The following is a 21,519-nucleotide window of genomic DNA, read 5'->3' as shown; positions in this document are numbered from 1 at the left end:
GCCTCTTACGTACGTAGGCATTTCGCAATACTAAAAGCCCTAACGCGACACGCGCTCCTACGTTCCGCAAAGCACTTGCGTACGTATCGTCATGACGCAGTACTAAAACTGTCTAATAACCGAAGATTGGCCCACGCAAGAGGCCGCGTTTCGACCGGCAAGCTCGTCTTCGTGCATAGCGTTGGCCGCCGTCTCTCGGTAGACATAAGCTGCAGTTGCCGGGAAGCGTTCAGACGCAATCAGGGATATTTTAATCCTATCACGTTCCACTCTTCAAGGCGTGCCCCAAATTTTTTCCCATCTGTACCACGGAATTGGATGCGTGCCAGGTAAATCGCGGTACGGCGGAAGGTTTGCTAAGATGGGGACGTCATGCTTGAGCGTTGCAAGTCGAAGTGGGGCTAGAGAATGCGAGGGAGCTATGGCGTCGCCGAAAATGGCCGCAGACGGCCAATCCCAACTTAAGCATACGAAGAGACTTCGAAGTCATGCGAGCAAGTAGAGTGGCGGCAAGCAAGTAGCATTGTCACTTACTTACTCAGCATGGCAGGTTCTTCAGATTCGGCGAACCGGTCGAGGCGGTTTCCTAGCGTCCGCTAAGACGACGCCGCGAGACAGGCAGGAGCTCGTTCCGGTTGAGAGGGTCTGACCATATCTATGGTCTGACCAACGTGGCGTTTACTTGGCTCAAATGGCATTTCGCGGACAGGTGGCGTCATGCCATTGGCTGTTACACGAGTGGCGTGATCGCACTTGATTGGCCTAATGAATTCATACAAACGTACAGACATGGATAGAGGCATCGATGTATATAACCACTTGATAATTTGAAAGTAGTGACACTCTTCCTCCTCGCGGTGCTTTCCTCCTCGATTCTCCTCGCCCGCCGGCTGCGCACGGCACGCTTTTTCTCTCGGGCTCCAGCGGACGGGCGGCAGCATTCTATGGAGGCGTGTTATTTTGGGCCAGTTGCGCGCCCCAGTGGTGTTGAAAATTTTGAAAAATGCTGATAACAGCATCGATAACCCTGCAGGCAACGTTTATGAGGAGGCTGGTATATTACTAAAGCCGTATGGACGGGCTATACTGATGTAAAAGGAGCTTTCAGGCGAGTTCTGTACTCCAGACAATTTTTCTGCCACATGATGACATGCTTTACTTTGTGCGTCTGATCTAGTATTGCTTGTGGCACATCCCTTTGTGTGTGGCTTACGAAGTGAAAGCCTTAGATCTCCGTTTCAAGGTTGCGTTGTAAGCTACAACAAATATCACGTGGCCGAAGCAAGGCCGGAAGCGCACCAGGGCATGTGCAGCCGTGTATAAGAGATTATTACTGATTAGCAAAGTTAAGTAATTATTGATTAGTGATTTGATTAATGAGGATTAAGGTGGAATAAGGAAAACTAAGGTGATTGAAGGTGGATTAGGGGGATTAAATTGAATGAAGGTTAGGGTGCACTAAGGATAATTAAGGCCATAAGGAGGATTAGAGTGGATTGAAGTGAATGAAGGAGGATTAGGATAGATTAAAGTCGATGAAGATGGATTACGGTGCATGAAGGAGGATTATCGTGGACTAAGGTGAATAGAGGATTAGGGTGCATTAAAAAGCGTTATAGTGGATTAAGGTCGAGGACGGTGAATTAAGGAAGATTAGGGTGGAATGAAGGATTAGGCTGGATTAAGGGGGATTTAAGTCGGTGAAGGTGGATTAGGGTGCAGATTCTCGTGGATTAAAGTGAATGAAGGAGGATTATAGTGGATTAAGGAGAATTATGGTGGACTAAGGTCGATGAAGGTAGATTGTGGTGAATTAAGGCGGATTATGGTGGATGAAGGATTAGCATGGATTAAAATTTATTGCTGTTGGCTTTGCAACCTTAATGCTCCTTCATCAACCATATCCTCCTTCATCCTAGTTCACGTACCATAATACACCCTAATCGGTCTTAATACCCGTTCATCAAGCTTAATTCACCTGAATCCACCTTAATGCTCGTTCATCCACCTTAATCCTCTTTCATACATCTTAATCCTTATTCATGTACCTTAATACATTCTAATCCACCTTCATTCAACCTAATTCACCTTAATTCAATCCCTAATGAATCATTAGTTAACATGGTATTCCTTTAGACAGGGGGGGGGGGAATGCTTTGGGTCGCCTCTGGCCTTAGGTCACGTGTTTTCTGTTCACAACGCCGCTTTGAAATATAAGGATCTAAAGGCTTTCGCCTTAAAGCTTAAAACAATGTGGATTAGCTGGCCCACATCACCTGCAATAGCCCTGGTACTCCCGGGTATACTTGCCACTGATCTTTTCGGGGCTTGCATTCATTGTATCTGACTGCCGCACAGATCGACGTAAGCTATCCACTAACGATGTGCTTCAAAATATTCACGTTGTTGATCGTGTAATCACGGAGCTTTTCAGTTGGTCTTTTTTGCTTACGACTCGCGATGGCCAGCAGCATTAGGGCTGCGAAAGTTTTGCTTTGGAGCAAACAGTTTCAAGTTGGGTTTGAGCTCATGTCTACAAAATAGCAGATTGTACTAGAATGCGTTTAATGCAAAGACGGTCGCCATGCATCGGAACATTTCCTTTTCAATATGCTCAAAGCGGATTTGTGTCAGTGTAAGTAAGAGCAAGTGTAACCTTCACTTCCCTGCGTTCCTCGATCACAGAGATATCCACGGTAATGAGGGTTCGTCCCTTAACTATTCACAGCAGCCTCTTCTTTTAATTCGTCGTCCGCTGTCAAAAGCAGGAACACTGCGCAGCTGTCATTGATCTGCAAGGCGTTTATCGTATACATATTCTGAAGCACGGCGATTTCAGCCTGTGATGTCAGCATGAATCCACCGAAGACGTTAAATGTATTCCCAGATCGTCCTTCGTCCGCGGCTTCGTACGTGGTGTATATGACGTTGCATGCGCGCCCGTTTCACGCTTTCAATGCGCAAGCATTCTTTGGCGAGCTCCCCTGCCCTGTGATAAGTGAAAAGTGTAATGCCTTAAATTGAAAATCCGTAATTTACAAAGACATTTATACGTTATTATAGCGTAAGTACAGGTAATCGGTTGCTGTTAAGCGACGAGGAACAATTTACTGATACAAATAAATGCTTATAGAGATAGAGATGCTTATCCATACACAGAGCTCCTTAGAAAATGCATGGGGAAGCTTATGGTAGGGGTGGGCCAACTGAAATTCGGGGGTCGGTTAACTTGAAATTTGGTGGCGGACCAAGTGAACTTTGTGTGTGGGCCAACATGAAATATGTAGGTAGGCCAACTTGAAATTTGAACGTGGGCTCCCTGAAATTTAGGGGTGCGCCAGCTTGAGATTTTGGGGTGTCCCAAGCAATGTCCAACTGAAGGCTGCTGAGCGTCCTTCGAGTGATGAACACCTCGCGGGCAAGCGAGCCCATTGAGACGCTTGGCGCGTCTTCGTTAGTCTTCACCGAAGCGCAGTTGGAACGCAGGCTAGAGCTTGCGTAGATCGGATGTGCTCTACACGGACGCTGCCGCATACGATAGCAAGGCAGCGCACACAGCGGCAGTGGTTTGTGAGAGTGGGGACCCGGTCTCGCGCTGCGCCGTTAGAAGACAAAAGTGCAACTGAGGCAAAAGGGGTTGCCATTGCTCTAGCAATAACACAAAGCGGTACAATTAAGGGTGATTGTTTGTAACTCTATAGGGCAGGCATTAGGAATTACGATAGGGGCATGATCTCTGCTACATCCGCCAAAATTCTGAGAGAAGGGCAAGTTACCCGCAGAGCAAATGTCACTGTTATGGACCCCGGCGCATCAGTGCCTGTGGGGGAACGAGAATTGCGCACACTACCACATGAGGGCTCACTTTCCGGTCGGTCGCCTCTGACTCGCCGCTTCCACGCGAGGAACCCCTCCCTAAGGGTAATGAACTAAGAGCACCCCAGGAAATAATTTCTCATGATAAGCTCGGTCGTAAGACCTATCCAGCGGCGGATAAACGGCTCAGTAAAAAGAAAAAAAAAGGAAGTCATGTGGAGGAAATTGCAAACCGGGGTGTTTCTAAACCCTCAAATGTGCGGTATATGGGATGCGGAACCCAAGTAACCACGGATATCCGGGCGACGTCCGACGGACGTCCTTTCTGGATATTCGGGATGTCCGTGGGATATCCATGAATGTCCGACGTACGTCCGAGGGACGTCCCTGGGAAATCCAAAGGTAATCGCTTTGGCATCCGTAGTACGTCCGACGCGGACATCCAGCATGGACATTCAGCGGCCGTTCAGGACATATATATATGTGTGTGTGTGTGTGTGTGTGTGTGTGTGTGTGTGTGTGTGTGTGTGTGTGTGTGTGCGCGTGTGTGTGTGTGTGTGTCTTCCCGGGGATATTCCAGATATACACATGCCTTGAAGCGACAATAGTGGCCGGGACACATTCAAGCACCGGACCATTATATATATTACATTGGTCTAATGCTTGAATGCATTTTTGTTTTAAATAAACGAGAAATGAACGTACACCAACTTCCACATACAATTAAACGTTTATTGTCACCTTATACATATACATAAAAAGACCAATAAGCAGATATATGCGTACTGTTCAAAGAACAAATAAATACACGGATAAAGAAGAAAACTTGCAATTTCAATAGCACAACACAAGGTAGAGAACAGCAGAACAAAAATACTTATTGCCCACCCTGCTTTGACATTTGAGTTTGCAGCATGGAATAAAAAGAAAGAGCAAAAATACATCAATTAGCATTATTAAGCAGCGAAAGCAACAGAAATGACAAGAAGGAATTAATCTTGACTACATCACTTCACTAGCACTCTTCGACACGGGCACAAGAAATGACATTAACTGGCTAATGCCTTAAACTTTAATGTCATTCGCGGGGTGCCACACGGACATGCTTAATGGTATTGCAGCTTAAATGTTATTCGCGACGTAGTGCGTTCTCGTAAGTCAACTTGCCGTCAAATGCGTACTCTCGTTCCCAATGTCTCCACATTCTGACGTGGCTGAACGAACTATTAGTGAAGAACAATCAATATATTCTTCACTTTCTTTAAACAATAGCTCTTTCTCGTGGCGTAGTGCGTTCTTACAATTATTAAAACTCACTTGGCCATCGAATGCGTACTCTCGTTTACAATGTCCCCGCCGTGGCCGTAGTGACCATATTCTCACGATATTAAACAAACTTGTAGATAAAAACAACTAATATATTCTTCAATTTTTTAAAAGGAGCTTTTTATTTTCGCAGAGATCAGCAGGCGATCTTGCCCCTACTGACGGCTACAGCTCTGATCACGAGCGCATTAGCCAGGAGAAGCTGTTTGCCAGGAGAATCAAAGGGCGCCGATGAAGAGTCCGCGGTAGCTAAAGCAAATGTAGACTCCGGGGTCCTGCTTACCAGAAAACCCGCATTGACTTGTGCGTACACCTCTCCTAAGGGATCCTGTTCCGTTCTCACAGCGAAGTGAACCATCCGAAGCTTGATGTAGAGTATATCCATCAGGGAAGCAAGGCACATTGTCCTTAGTGCGCGTAGTCTCACAACCACCGTCCTGAACTTCCGATGTCGCCTCGGTGCAGCGACCAGCATCACAAGGCGTACAAATGTTTGCAGGGACAGCCCGACCGCACATGTTAATGCATGCGTGCGGGGTATACGCGCCACTGCACAGCTCTAGACTTGCGAATTCTCGAGCTGTTGACTGCTGGCTGCCGGTGCGAGATCCGAAGTCCTCGAATATCGTCTTTGTTTCCAGCGACGCTCTTTGTCGCGCGTGCGGCTTCTCCCGCAGTCTAGGCATCCTGGCACCTGTGAAGAAAACACATTTCAATACCCAAACGAATTAAAAAAGAAATATGTAGCTGTCATACCTTGGTAGCTGAGTAGGAGACTTCAGCAGGCACGGAAGGTGACAAACGCTGCTCCGCTGCCCTTACAACGATCGCAGAATGAAAAATGGCGTGGCGACAATGGCTAGAGCTTGGATTGGATTGGATGACTGCAGCGTTCTGCTTTGCCAAGGTTCTAACACTTCCACGTGCATCTACGCAAACATAAATAGGTTTTTAAAATATTCTATTATTACACAGTGAAATATTTACTTATTCTGGGAATATTCGGTATCTGATTTTCGAGTTTTTAGTTTCTGCTAAGCTGTCGGCGCCAGAAAAACATAGCCTTTGAGATTACTGTCAATGCATGGCGGCTCTGACGCATTATAGCTTTCGTAATCGCTTTCAACGCACGCAGCCACCAAAAGCGTAGCCTTTGAGATTTGCTTTTGTTACCTATAATGATATTATTGTATGCACAATTGAACACTGCAGACAACTTCCTGTTTTAAGAAACCAGTCAAAAACAGGCGCACACAGGAAACATACGAGAAGACAGAAAAGAGGCTGGAAGAGGCCTGTCTTGTGTATGTTTCCTGTGTCCGTCTTTTTTTTGCTGGTTTTTTCCTAATACAATGCACCAACTAGCCCAACAACGTGTTTTACTTCCTGTTTCAATGATAAACCTGAACCTACATAGCCTAAGTCCAAGTTACATGTTCGGAGGTCAGGACCAAAACTCTATGATCAGGAACTTTTCATAATGAGGGGTAACTTGAGTGCTTGGCTCTAGGTCGAATAAGTGGCTTCAAATGGGCGCTTATATATTCTGCTAGTCATCCACAAGCATTTTTTTTAGAGCAAACTACAAATTGTTTGTATGACCTATCGATAGAAAAAAAAATCGTATTTTAATACTGCAATGTTAAAGTGGGCAGAATTTATATCAAGTTGGAAATATATTTATTTTGCTTTGAAAAAAGAATGAACTGTGTCCGATAGAGAACAAAAATAAACAAATATAATATGAAAAAACTAAAATTTCCGGCAATATATTTATGCTAGTTTATATATAACTCACTAGTGTATATCCTGGGCATGCCTATTTATGGACAGCCAGCGGACGTTCAAAATGGGATGTCCAATGGACATCCCGGTGGGATGTCCTTCGGACATCCAAACAGGATACGGACTTCTCCTGTACGTCCCACGGACGTCCATGTTGGATATCCGGATGGATGGACGTTGGGACTTATGGTGGACGTCCCACGGATATCCGTGGTTACTTGGGAAGTTTTTAATCGTTGATGTACCCACTGCAATAGCCCATCAGGGTGTCTACCAACCCGGATCCGAAACCGGGAAAACGGAATTCTCAGGGATTTCGAGTAGTCTGGAAAAACTCGGGGAAAACTCAGGGAATTTGTGCCCCTATCAGGGAAAATTAGCTGTAATTTTATTGAAAGGGTCGAAAGTCGCGGTAATGCTGGCTCTAGTAACTGACAGGAATCTTAATGAAGCGTCTTTGACGTCCTGTCGTCGGCTGGAGGAGTTGCCAGTGTAGAGTCAACGACCGACTTTCCGAATTCCCGATAATTTGGACGGCTTCGCGGCACCACGTACCACGTACCCCACTGGGTCAATATATCGGAACGTCTGAAATTTCTGACGCAAGAACTCTTCGCCGTCCGGTTTTCCGCACGTTTTGCCGTGACCGCAGGTCCGAAACGTCATTAGTCAAAGCCACCACCGCTGCCATTTTGATTATCTCGCTGCCTCGAACCTGCGCTCACGCACGCAGATCTGCTGGCAGCCGTACGTAGCAACCGCTGCGGCAACGCTAGGCCTAGCTGCTTCGACGTTCGCTGTGAAGCTTCTCGCCGTTGGGTGCTTGTTTCTTATTGAAAGAATTCGCTGCTGTCAGCAATGGCACGGACTCCGCCTCTGTGGTCATCGCGATTGGCTTAGAAGCTTGGAAAGCACGGTGCGTTGTATAAAGCCGGCTCCCGAAAGGCAGCTTCGCCTCTTTACAGAAATGTTACTTGGTGAAGCATACGCAAAAGTATTGCAGTGAAGCACAACAAGCCTGGGAAGGGGCTATTGCCACGGGACACAGTATGTACGAGCACCGATGTACGAGTAGCAGCACCGATGTGCCTAATATGTGTACCGACAGGCCTTCAGAGCGTTTTCAAATGTGCCTGTGGTGGTTTGAGCCCTTAAGGGCAGTAAATGACATGCATTTATTTTTTCCAACTGGGCAATTTTTCGGACGTTTTCGCACCCTTTAGGGAGTCCGAAAAATCGGACATGGACTGTGCAACTCACCAAGAAGATGCTTCAAATGGTCCGTGGGTCGAACTAGTGGCGGAAGGAGTACAAGAACAGAAAGCACCTACAGGAATGAACGGGAAAGGAAGCATGCTGTCGCCGTTTTGAAGGAGCTTGAGCTCAAAACGAAAGTGCTGGCTGATACCTAGATGCAGGTCTCCCTCATTCAAACCAAAATCAACTGTTTAAAGCAGTGAAACACAACAACGAGGCGTCGTGCGCGGGCTGACAGTCAAGGCAGTTGAGGTTGACTTACGAGCTGTGTAGAGCTAGAGAATATTAATTGTGACAACGTTCGGGCCTCATACCGCTGAGCTTGCTATCAGTTGATATTAGCTCATATTCGAAAATATTTGCTTCTGTATGCATCTCCTTTTTTATTCGTATTTGAGAATGTCCAACTCCATTTGCAATTTTTTTCGAAGACATTTTATTTGCTGTGCATTTTACTAACCCCTCCCTTCTATTCTATTTTTGAATAACATAAACACTACTCCTTAGTATTCAAATTGGATTAAGTCGTCTTTTCTTTAAATTGTTGTCATACGCTTGGTAGAGAGTGATAGCATCGGCCAATATGGTTTCAGCCCGTCTTGACATAAAACGTAGTTCTGCATCACTCAGGGAAAACCTGGAAAACTCGGGGAACTTGTAAATGTCAACTTGGTAGACACCCTGAATAGCATTGCAGATCTACACGTGGTCTGGACCTGCCCTTCCTAGAACGACCCGAATATATATGAAGAATCCTGGGAGACCTTATTACTCAACCGCGAAGCGGAAGAGCAACGCAAAGTCATCGGTCAGCAGCCCAGTCCCAAGGGATTCCGGCCGACGGTTAGGGGAATGAATGGAGGTTGAGGCTAAAGCCTTCTTCTCTCCCCCCTTTGGTGTCATTTTTGACGGGCGCAAATAAAAGTTATTTCTCTCTGTCTCTGTCTTACGCGGACAAAGCACACACGCATAACACGGGCTTGCGGAGTCCGTGCCACGCAACGCCTCACGCGCTACCGAGGCAACTGTAGTGTTCACTTTCTCCCGCTCTGGTCCGTCAAGGCGCGCTCGTGCCCGGCGTTCCAGCTCAATCGGTGCCGTTGCATTAAAGGGGCCGCACGCGGCGAAAAAAATGTGACAGTTGTGTACTAAAGCCTAACGATTCTTTGCCACCGGAAATACCATGGGTAGACGTGCATGAGCTAGGAGAGGCAAGTAAGCATAAGTAAGCCAAACAAAGTCGCAGCCGACCCAAGCAGTGCTTGCGCATTAGTAGACAGTTCTCAGAATTTTTGTCGCTTTGTACGTCTTCCATCCCACCTGGCCACAACAAGAGCCGGGAGAGCATGGTCTCGATAACACAGCGGTAGAAAACGCGGAGACTAGCGATATAGAAGTAAGGACTCAGTTTGACCGATGGAATTTTTTATTTCTAATTATTCATCATCAGGCTAAAGATAATTTATCTGTAACTCTAATTTCATCAGATCAACGCTCTGACACATGCACAGTTTACACATACAGCCGCAAGTTACATGGAAGGATACATTCAAATATAGCTTTTTTCTGAGGGCAATTAAAGAATGTAACGAATTACTAAACGCAGTGGTCATATCTCCCTTCACCAGTCACTGTACGGCTGGCTTGGAGACTCTTATGCTCTCAGATACGAGTACGTCTTGGCAGGAAGAAGTCCTCAGCAACGTTTCCTGCAGCGGCGAACACGTCCTCCTACCAAGACATCAAAGGGGCTTTCGACGACGTCAGCCACCAAGGAATCCTAGAAGGGCTGGCCAACACCAACTGCGGCAAGCAAAGGTACAAGTATGTTCAGAGCTTCCTGAGCCACCGCATGGCAGAGCTGAAGATGGGAGAGATCCAGACTCCAGTGTACCACCCTCCCAACAAGGGCACAAGGTGCTGTCATCTCTCCCACGCTGTTCAACATCAACATGATCGGCCTCGCAAGCAAACTGCAGGACATAGCAGGTCTTCGGCACGCAATCTAGGCAGACGACATAACACTCTGGACCATAACAGGGTCCCTCGTTGAAAAAGAACAGCTGCAAACTGCAGCAAATCTCATCCAAGAATATGTCAGCCAAGGGGGACTACAATGCTCCACCAAGAAATCTGAGCTCCTACGAGTTTGGTGAGGCCAGGGTAACCACACGGTACACACAGACCCAACAAGAAAACTTGAGGTACGCCTCAACAGGGGCCTCATACCAGAGAAGCCATTGCACAGGGTGCTGGGCATGTGGCTGCAGTCCAACCAGCGGGCCACACACACAATTACACTCCTCAAAACCAGTGTCAAGGCGATATCATGCATGATCTCCCGTGTAACGTCCATGAACAGAGGCATGAAGGAAAGGGACACCCTACGACTGGTCAGAAGCCTGGTGGTGAGCAGAATCACATACAGCCTGCCCTACTACCATCTCACGCAGTCCGAGACGAAGCAGGCCGACACACTTTTGAGGATGGCTTCCAAGACTGCTCTTCGCCTGCCAATGAATACATTGACTGAAAAATTATTGGCGCAAGGGTTGGACAACACCCTCAGCGAACTGACAGAAGCCCTTTACATCTCGCAACAACAGAGACTTGCGCGGGCTCGCATGGGCCGGCAGGTCCTACAAATCTTGGGGTTCCCAGCTATAACAACACGAACCCAAGAAACCTGCTTGATACCTCGTCACATCCAGGACAGGTTTCACGTTGCCCCGATACCATGTAACATGGATTCTAACCTACACTCCAGCAGGAGGAGAGCGACGGCCCAGTACATGGAGAAAGTGTTCAGGTTCAATACCACAGCCAGTTTTACGGATGCTGCCATGTATGGGACGAACAACAAGGGCGCAGTGGCAGTGGTATGCGACCACCAAGGCCATGTTACCACCGCTGCATCGACCCGCCCCTGCACGATTACGGAAGCCGAAGAGCTGGCCATAGCGTTAGCCATCGGCAAGGGCCTACACGCAAACCAACCACTGACAATCCTCACGGATTGCCAGCAGGCCTGCCGTAACTTCCTACAGGGAAGTGGAAGACCTGCTGCACAAGTCCTAGCCCAAATACTCAAGGACGACCTCGAGGACTACACCAACCAAACCATCATCTGGATACCAGGCCACACTGGCATCACGGGTAACCTGCAGGCCGACAGACCAGCTCGAGAATTCGTACATAACTGAGCACACAAGGCGTCGCTTGCGTTATCCACCACTCCATCGAAATCTAAAGACAGGATGCCACTGCCTGGTGTAGGCTCCAGACAGGCACTTACGTGAATCTACACGCATCACATCGCATACACCCCACAGCCTACAGGGACGAATGCCTGTGTGGGGCCACACCAACCCAATACCACATTACGTGGGAGTGCACACTACACAACTCTTCTTTAATACATCTCTACATTGTTATTATTAACCGAGGGTCCTGTTGCAGTCTTTGACTTTGGGACCCTTGTCTGTATATTGTTTCTTACCAATTCATTGTACTTAAAAAAATAATAAACTGAACTGAACCCCGACACAAACACCACGAAGGAGCAATGGGAGGCACTGCAGTCCAGCTCGGCCCTCGACGACCAGCTCAAGCTGGTCCAGAGAGCTCATACTATGAGCTTAATGCTCATAGTACACATAGTTTGTCATCACCATAATCTTATTACACATAGACTTTATGCACTTTAGAGCAACCATATTTAAAGCCCCTTTACAGCCACGTCACACCAAATTTATAGAACTCATAACCACTGTGAACTCATTACCACGGGCATGGCACTCTTTGGCCATACCTGGCTTTTGCCCCATTAAACATGAAACATTCATTCATTCATTCATGGTGCGCCGACCTGTACTGCATCTATTGTTAAAATGAACTCTCTCCAAACGTTATCGTGACAAGGTCCATATATATAGCTTGTAGAGCTTACTTGGACACCGCTTCAAGCTGTTTGCAAAGCATTACGATTTGTATAGTTCTCTTTTACGTGTTCAAAAGAAAACTAAAATGTTCTGTCATTGCCCACCATTCATCTATTTGTTGCAGAGGCTTTCGTTTAATACGAAAAACGAGTGACCCAAAAGGAAGAGCTCACAAAACAATTGAAAGTAATGTTTTACAGTGAAGCTGTATATGGTTAGCGGATTTGTCTGTATGCTGAAAACTCCTCCAGCTCGACCCCATGCACAAAAACAAGAGGGAAAGAGAGCCGCGTAATTGGCTGCACCAGCAGTGATGTCATTGCTCTGTCGCAGCCGAGCATGGGGATCAGTTTCTCTCTCCGGCTCCGAAACGGGTAGGACACACGTCATACATACTCCTGAGGAGCACAGCTCTTGATGAGCAACGCTGCGGGTAGAACCAGGAACGAGCTTGTCTACGCTATGCCGATGCTGCAGCCCAGGCTCAAAAGAGGCTCATGCAACTGAGTGCAATTAGCAACTGCGTACTGAGGATCCAGCAGCCTACCAAGCCATCGTTTAATGAACCATCAGGATTCACACCGGGGCTGCATGTTTCAGCTTCGCTGATTAACTATTTGTACGGATTCTTGGGTGGCGATTTTTTTTGTCAAATGTTCTCTGAAAAATCTTGTAGCATTAGAATACGAACATAACTAGTCACTACTGATTAATAAAAACAAAAAATAGTGGCAGCTTCTTCAGGAGGTTGCTAACAACGTACAGCTTATTTCATCCGCACAGAAGTCACTGTTTCCTTTTTGAAAGTTACTTCATGTTAAGTGAGACAGTTGATACATCAGATCATGGCAATCAGCAGATCCAACAAAAATAATTGAAGTGCTACAGGTGACATGGGGGCTAAGACTGCTAGCACCTCGAAGTGGTCTGAACACAAGCACGACACTGCTGCCAACTTTCATGAAAATGTCATTTTATTTCAAGTGTCATAAAAAACGCACAAAAAAAACTGGACATTTGTGTTTCCACCTGCCCACATGGTGCATGCAGCAGCAGCGAGCAGCAAAACACTGGTCTGCAACCCGTATGCAATAAAGTACAAATGTCCTAAAAAACTATGGTACAAAGTACGCGAAAGAGGTATCACACTGGCTCTGTCACAAGCAGCCCTTTTTTTTTTTCTAGCGTGCGTACTTCTGAAAAATGCTTATTAAATATTTATATATATTTATACATATATCAGAGCGATTGCAAAAGACAAAGATTCATTCACAATGCCCTGTGCTGCCTGGAAAACAGTCCTTTGGCGGCAATTGAATACTATACTCGTGGCTGGAAGGTAATAAGTCCCCGCATGCCACGTAGCCACTTCAAAAATGTACGAATACAGAGTCTATGCGCATTGTTGTATTGCCGCACTTACAAGTCATGCAACGAACACCATTACAGTTTACTCGTTAACCCTTTCCTTACTGACTTGACGCCTGCCTTGAATCCATTATATTGAAATACAGAGGTGACAGAAGTGAAAGTTGTCAACTCAGTTTTTCATCTAATTCATCTGCAGATCGTACATACTGTACGCTTGTGGATGTCGTATTGCTTGCTGAGTATGCACCAGGAAGTGCGAGAACGCATTTTGACAGCATCTGAATGGCGTTGCATCCCCCCCCCCCCCCTTCTTTTTCTTAGTGCTAAAGGTGCCTAAAGTCCAACAAATGCCATCCTTCATAAAGGATGTCCGGCTATTTTCTTTTCAAGTCAAATTTCTTGTCAGTACTAAAAGGGTTAACAGCCAGAAACACCTCGCTCACGAAATCTCTCTACCACACTGCTTCGGATTATTACTGTATATGGACTGAAGGATCGACAAGAGGCCGACCAAGGCATCATCATATTCACTACATACTGGTTTACAAAAGCCATGCAAAGACTTGTACAGTTGTGTGCAAATTTTCAACATTAATACCAAAGCAGTGCGTTGACACAAACCTAAGCTTTCGTAATTTCTTTCTCTCTGCATTTTTTAAATTGTGCAAACAGAGTTGCACAATAATGAAACGCTTGCTGTGGTTTCAGTGCCCAAAAGTTTTCAAATTATTAATCAAAAAACTGGTACTATCTTGAGCCCCATTAAGAAACAATATACAGTATTGTCCATTCTTTGAGGGGACAATGCGTTGGTATTCCAAGCCAATGCAACTTCAACATTCTCCTTTGCAGCCGATATGACGCCATCACTGGCCCCACATTGAAGTAAGATTAACAACCACGCAGGTCTTTCGCATCAAGAGCTGAAAGCTTCCTGCCTTAGTTCACATTAACTACAACAGGTGGCACTGGTGAGCAACGATGTGTGTTGATTGGCGGCCTGGGCCAATCGTTACAGATTGACACTGCCAAGGCCAGGTCAGGTTACAGGCCGCTACGAGCAGTGATGCACGGCATTTTCCCAAGGTTGGACAACAATACACAGATGCACAAAAAAAGCATAACGAGTCTAAAGAACACTGTTATATGCATTTCTCAAAAGACCACCTTCTAAATTTTTTAAGGCTGAAGCTGCAGAAATTCCACGAAAAATTACACAAGATGTGTAAACACACCATGCCGATTAGCAAAGGTACACAGTGAAACACTTATGGTCTATTCAAATATCGACAGTGCTGAACACATAGACAGCTGCGTAAAGTGAATAGTACAATGACGTAGCATAACGAATGAAAAATGCGGGAGCAATCAAACAAATCCGTGACTTTTGTTCGCACGTCGTAGCACATTACGAGAGGGGAGAGAGAGAAACACTGATGCAAGAAACACTATGATGAGTGGCAGTCATTATTACAGCCCCAACAAATGTGACACCATAAATTAAGAGTAAAATGGAACACTTAGTGCAAAGAAAGGCATAAACGCAACACATTTTCGAATCCTCATTATGACCAATAACACAACTTCAAGACAAAGGTACCAGTAAGGTTCTTCACATTCCGATTTTACGAAGTCCTTGTGATGCACAATGTTACGTCAATGCCCAAACCGAGCCTGAGCAAGCAGTTATAGCTGGCTCGAAAAATGACTACAATAACAGTGCTGCATCTTATTGCATCATGGCAATGGCATTAAACAACGGCCCAGTATTTCCGAAGTGCAGCATATAAGGATGAATGGCACAAGATCCCAGATGCCTCATAGGTTCACTCAATATGGTAGTCCCAACTGCTTGTAAAATATTTTAAAAATTCTCAATCAGTGCAAGTTGGCTATAGGTGCGTGACACTAACAATATGAGGTTCTGTTACGCAGCAACTAAATCCTACAGCTCATCAGAGTGTAGCTTTAGATGCTGAAACTTTCCTGCATAGTTCATGCCAACTATAATAGGTGGTGCTAGTGAGCAACACTTCCAACTGACTGGATAACTGGGCCATGCCTTGCAGACAACAAGCGCCAAATATAGATCAGGTTAGAACAACTGTGACTAAGATTTGGGGATTGCTGAAGTAACCGATAGATCTCTAATGATTGATAAGTTCACTGTTTTTTTTTTTTTTCAAGTTTTTACCACCACAATAATAGATGGTTCTCATAAGCAATGCCTTGCACTCTTCGGAAATTTAGCCAAGCCTCGTGGATTGCCATTTAGAAAATCAGGTCAGTTTAAACCAGCTGTCCAAAGCACAGCTTACAGTCTGCACTACACACAGTAACTTAAGTTGAAGTACCTTGATCTTGTAGACGCTTTGCACATACACATTCAACATTCTGTCCATGAGCATGTACTGACAAGGAACCAAAGAGAAATTGCACAAAGCCTCAGGCACTTGCGTCAAATGTTGGCCCTTGAAGCCTGTTCGTTTCTCGACAGGAAGCCTGACGTACGGTTCGCCATTGCAAATCCAGACTTTAAACATAAAAAAAAGTATGAGGACTACTGCAATCATTTATACAACAAGTGGCACAGTCACTGGCAATGAGACCCCTTCTCATTTTCAGGATCGGCACATGCCACTTTTTTTTATGACTAAATTGTTTTTATTCTGTGACAAAATGTTGGTTACAAAAGCCTTTGAAATGTACTCTTCTCCGAGATTCCTAAGAAACCTACTTCATTCACCTAACACACATTTTGACTGGACTTCAAGAAGTGACCCTTTGCAGCTTCTCGGCACGATATGGATCCGTGGCTTTTATTCAATAGCCAAGTATTGATATAAAAATGTGTTCACATTCCCTTGCGCTCCTCCGAGATTCCTACAATGCTAATAACCCCAACCCGCCAGAAGATGTTCACAATGGACTTCAGCTCTTCTGCGAGCCACAACACCTCCAGGACACAACATAAGTCTATATGTGGGTTCTGACATGTGAAATGAAAGAAACCCTGCCTTTTGCCACTTCAGCAAACCCACAACCTAGCTGAAAGGAGCACGGGTTAAAGAAAGGTGAACAAAAGATTTCACGCCGAGCAATCCTGAGACAAAAGCTCATAAGCTCAACAAAAGATTTCACGCCGAGCAATCCTGAGACAAAAGCTCATAAGCTCACTGACGGCGTAGGAAATGAGCTTCTCCATAGCAATGCAGTGCACTGGGGCTAAGAGGAACTCGAAATAAAATGAAAAAGAACACAAGATAAATCTGAAATCTGCACAGCGTCCTGACATGGCAGCCGCTGCGATCTAAGGCACGCTTGACGTGCCCACCTATGCCTGGTGAGATGGCGGACAGGGAAATGGGAGAGGGTGTGTGGTGAGAGCGGAAGGAAAAGGTAGGGGCCTAGAAGGATGGCGGTGGTGAACAATGTGCATAATAATATTAACGATAATAATAACATAGGCTAATTGTGCATCGTCAATCAGGCCAGGCCCGCGTCCTTGGCCATGCCGTGAAAGATGGAATTCTCGGCGGCCAGCAGGCTGGTCGGCGTGTCAAACTCGGCCACCCTCCCTTGCTCCAGCACCAGGATCCTGCGCATCAATTGGCAATCGGTGTAAACTGATTGGCTGACTTGAGGGAGAATACGACAAACTGGAGCTCTAAAATGCATATATAGAAATTCATTGCAAAAGAACGTAGCTGACTACAGTAGAACCTCGTTAAACCATACCTGCTTAAACGGTAATTTCGTTTTAAAAGTAGTACAGTCAAATCACTGACTCAGCGGCCATTAAACACAATGTGTTTTGTATCCGCATAAACCGTACCAGCTTATTGCATACATATCGGTTAGCACGCAGTGTTTCCACTTTTCGTCGCGCAAACACGGCGGTGCGTCGTCTCCATCGGGTGGTCCGGCAGAACAACTAGCCTCAGAGATCAGAACAATGGCCTCCAATCGCCCTGTGTGTTTCGGCATGAAGCCAAATCAACATCATTTCGGCAGTGTGCCAGTGAGCGTTGTGGCGTCGCACAAGCAAGGACTCGCGTCATGCCGAAGCTCGGATAAAAAAAGATGCTGGATGCTCAGCATAGAAGAAAAATTAGACATTGTTCATGCTATCGAACACGACACGAAGAAGTCGGCGCTGGCACGCGACAGGGATCTGCTGTTGACTACGGTGTGTGGCATTTCGAATGCGAAGAAGGTGCGCAGTAGCGCTACTGCAACCGCAAAGAGATGTTTGCTGCGAGGTTCGACTTTTCGCCATCGTTGCCTCTGTTGCTGCCGAAGCATCGGGTAGCAACATCAGGACAACATGGAAAGCAACAGCACGGGAGATTCAGGCTCGACAGTGACAGAGGCTGCACGTTACGTCAACCTCATGAATGCAACTGTCGCGGTGAGAACAGCACCCCGCAATGAAAAAGGCGCCCCGCGACTTCTGCAGCGCTACCACGCACGTGCACGGAGAATACGCAACGCCAACGAGGAATCTGCCATGCGAGTATTTGCCAAGAAGAGGGGACTGGCTGAAAAGCTGCCTTGCAGCTTCAGTAAGTCTGAGGCCGCTGGCGCTGCTAGGCAACAGCGGCATCAAACAAAAACAACACTTGTCGCACGAAGTGAATAAATACTGCATGTTTTTTTTCCCCCTTTCATCGCACCCTCTCTGAGTTCCATTTTTGACAAGTCAGTGGTTGATCTCGTGCTATTTTGGTTAAACAGTACTACCGTTTAGCACGTACATTTTCCCAGCTCCGGCCAACTACGGTTTAACGAGGTTTCACTGTATACTTTAGACAAAACTTTCTGCCAGACATGTGAAAAAAGAAAGGGGATATTAATCCCCTTCCACAATATTAATTTCAGTGATGCCCTGCCGTAAAGCTGCAAGACGGCCGTCATCGCTTCAGGGCTCCACAGTTCCTGACTTTCATGACCCACACAGCAATCCAGCCCTTCCAAAACAGTTTTTGATGCAATGTGTACTGACTAGGGATGTGTGAGTATAAAAATTTTCGAATACGAATTGAGCATGAATACTTAGCCTCGAATATTGAATAATGACATACACATGCACTTATTAGCAAGTTGGTTTATTTTAAAACGTTGGAACACTGCAATTACATTGTCATTCGTACAAAGTTTAAACTAGTAAGCTGTTATACTGAAACAATGCATTGGCTCGCGTTAGATTTGGAAAGTTGAATAATTTCTGTTAGTTCTCTGTTCTTGCTTAACCTGTGCCCTATTGTACTGCGTCAATTGCAAACTCAGAGGCACTTGATCCTGTACTAGTTATCATTCATCGCATTTTCTGTCAAGCAATAAGCTCAGGATTGGGTGTGGAACCTGCAAAAGAGTGCACCCTCGCTGTTCACAAACCTAACGCCAAGAACCTTGTTTGTTCCCGCACAGCCAGCAACAATTCAATCTGGTTCGAATATCCATATCCAGTCGAATATTCAAAAAATTTAACATACCTGGTTTTCAAATCGAATACGAATTAAAAATATAATATTCGAAATTTTTGAACATTCACACACCCCTGGTGGTGACCTCTATCGAAGTCCCCTTTATCATTTTCACAGCTTTAAGAGTTGCGTTAATTCAACCCTGACGGGAATGACAATACTGATCAAATCATCTGGCGTGTCGAATTAAACAAGATAATAAAAGAATGCCAAAATTTACCACTGATTCATTTGGTGGTCCAAAGTGGAAAACTAACGTAGAAATTACGTTAAAGCTCCTACACAAAGTAAAAATATAACGCGCACCTGGATGCCAAGTGTTACATATCTAGCGACCCAAATTGGTCGGATGGTTGGTTTCGAACCTGCTTTTCGCAGCACGGCAGCCCGTGTTCTACCGATTAGAGCTTGGACTACCCAGCGAGCAAACTTGATGGGGAAATAGTTGGGTGCAGACAAACAGACATACCGCAAACTGCGTGAAGTTCCCAAAGAATGCTAACTGCATTAACATTTCATCACTAAGAGTACACCGAAGAACCTAGAGGGGGCAGGGCGAGCACTACACCAACCTGTCGTAGTCCAGGATGGTGTTGAGCCGGTGGGCGATGGTGAGGATTGTGGAGCCGGCAAACTCCCGCCGGATTGTCTGCTGGATGAGCTCGTCCGTCTCCATGTCCACGGCCGCTGTCGCCTCGTCCAGCACGAGCACCTTGGACTTTCGCAGCAGCGCCCGTGCCAGACACAGCAGCTGACGCTGGCCCACACTGCGCAGTTCAAACTGAATCTTGAGTAGGTGTCGGCGTGCCAGTATCACATTTGCAGACAACTTTTTTTTCTGGCTGTGAAGGCAAAGCTAGAAAATCGAATTGAGCACGTGGAACGACCGCCGGAAATACATTTGTAGGGCTTCTATTGTGCACCTTTTTCCAAAGAAAATGGTTTCACAACTGCCAGAGCATTACAATCTGATCCAAAAACAAACTGCATTCAAGGCATTGGCAATGGCCCACCGTCAGAGCTAGCGCCATTGTCACTGTCCTCACATACTGGCAACAGAACTAGTTCTCGCATAGGTTGGCGGTGATAATGTACTACTTTCATTATGAAAAATCATTTAAAATATATGGTGTTTTACATGCTAAGTTAGTGGCAACAGCCACGTCACATGTTGGCAAAGTAGAGTTGTGAATCACAATCACATTCAAGAGTACAACTGTACAAGAAATTATGAATATTAAACACAATGGATCGCAGGGAGGTTGACACATGCTTTGTAGACAGAGATAGTCGTCTGACAGTGGGGATGGGCATCAAATGTTAAATCATATACGGGGAAGGTAAATCCTGCAGGTTTCATCTTTATCCGACTGACAATCTGAAGCATACAATTTGTTTTTCTCGCTATAAAACAGGGTATGCACGATATTCCAATGCACATTACTTTCTTCCCTTGAACCCGTAAAAGCAGGCTTCATGTTAAAAGTGAGTTAATATGGTAATTCGGAAGTTATGTTTGTCGACTGTGTCCCCTCTCCTATGCGTCTACTTCGTGATGCAAGGTTTACATGATCCAAAAAGAACCATTTTCTAAAACAAGTATAATGGCAGGAAAGCTGAAAGAAAAGAGAGCATGAACTGACCTGAGGTTCTCGCCACCCTCCTGAACTTCATGCTCAAGGCCGCGGTCGAGGCCCGAGATGAACGTCTTCAGGTGCGAGAGCTCCAGGGCTGCCCAGATCTCCTCATCGCTCTTGGACTTGAATGGGTCCAGGTTGGTGCGCACGGTGCCGGAGAACAAAATCGGGTCCTGCGGGATTGGAGGGCGGCAGTGAAAAAGACATCTGACGAAAACGCACTGCGTTCAGAATTTCATTCTGTACAACATTTAACGACATGACCAGGTTACCCAAAGTTCACAGACAGAAACAACTGCACAAAGCAAAATCACCGTCGAGGAATGCCAACATAGGGGAGCACTCGCAGTAACAATGTCCGCTGCTGTGTCAGCTGGGCTGGCCTCTCTGTGGCACGGTCGACGCTCATTTTGCAACAAACACAGGGGGGGGGGGGGGGGGGTGCTACAGGGCACAGGTGAGATGTGGCATTGCATGGATCTCTACTCAGATACATTGAATATTTGAAAAATCGAATAGCAGATATTCGATTTATGAATGAAATTATTTGAACATTCACTATTTGATTCGGTGATATTCGAGAATTTGCACACCCCTATGTACGAGTGACAGAGTGGAGGAATGAACAAGTGGAGAGCGCAGCGTGTGGCTCATCAAGCGCAAGCAATGCTGCCCTGTTACAAGGTGACGTCTGTGCTGTGCAGGGTAAGGTACTGATAAGAGGCTCCAGCAATCGAAGATGCAACGCAAAGTTCGGTGGAAGTCCTTTGCCATTTCCTCCCCCTGTTCATGGGCCAAGTACAGTCAAACACCGTGATAACGAAGCGCTTGGGACCTCCAGAATAATTTCCTTATGCAGCTCACTTCACTATAAAGGGTCGCAAATGGCACAGCTCATGA

At 46.0% G+C, this 21,519-nt stretch overlaps 1 protein-coding gene and 1 long non-coding RNA gene across 2 annotated transcripts in view; both read right to left on the bottom strand.

Moving 5' to 3' along the window:
• Positions 1-4,527: 4,527 nt before the first annotated feature.
• LOC139050505 (uncharacterized) lies at positions 4,528-5,988 on the bottom strand. Its single transcript, XR_011508907.1, has 2 exons — positions 5,899-5,988; positions 4,528-5,836 (listed from the first exon to the last, which is right to left on the bottom strand). It is a non-coding gene; the product is annotated as an uncharacterized lncRNA (long non-coding RNA).
• Positions 5,989-13,081: 7,093 nt separating this feature from the next.
• LOC139050927 (multidrug resistance-associated protein 1-like) overlaps positions 13,082-21,519 on the bottom strand; it is an 81,040-nt gene continuing 72,602 nt past the window's right edge. The window contains exons 26-28 of the mRNA XM_070527791.1: positions 20,626-20,792; positions 19,555-19,749; positions 13,082-17,094 (exon numbers count right to left, since the gene is read on the bottom strand). Of these exons, the coding sequence (XP_070383892.1) occupies positions 16,983-17,094; positions 19,555-19,749; positions 20,626-20,792 (474 nt within the window). The 3' untranslated portion in view covers positions 13,082-16,982. The remainder of the gene's footprint in view (positions 17,095-19,554; positions 19,750-20,625; positions 20,793-21,519) is intronic.

The sequence above is a fragment of the Dermacentor albipictus genome, chromosome 10 (genome assembly GCF_038994185.2).
Source record: "Dermacentor albipictus isolate Rhodes 1998 colony chromosome 10, USDA_Dalb.pri_finalv2, whole genome shotgun sequence".
Classification (NCBI taxonomy): Eukaryota; Metazoa; Arthropoda; class Arachnida; order Ixodida; family Ixodidae; genus Dermacentor; species Dermacentor albipictus.
This window is presented reverse-complemented; position numbering and strand designations above follow the sequence as displayed.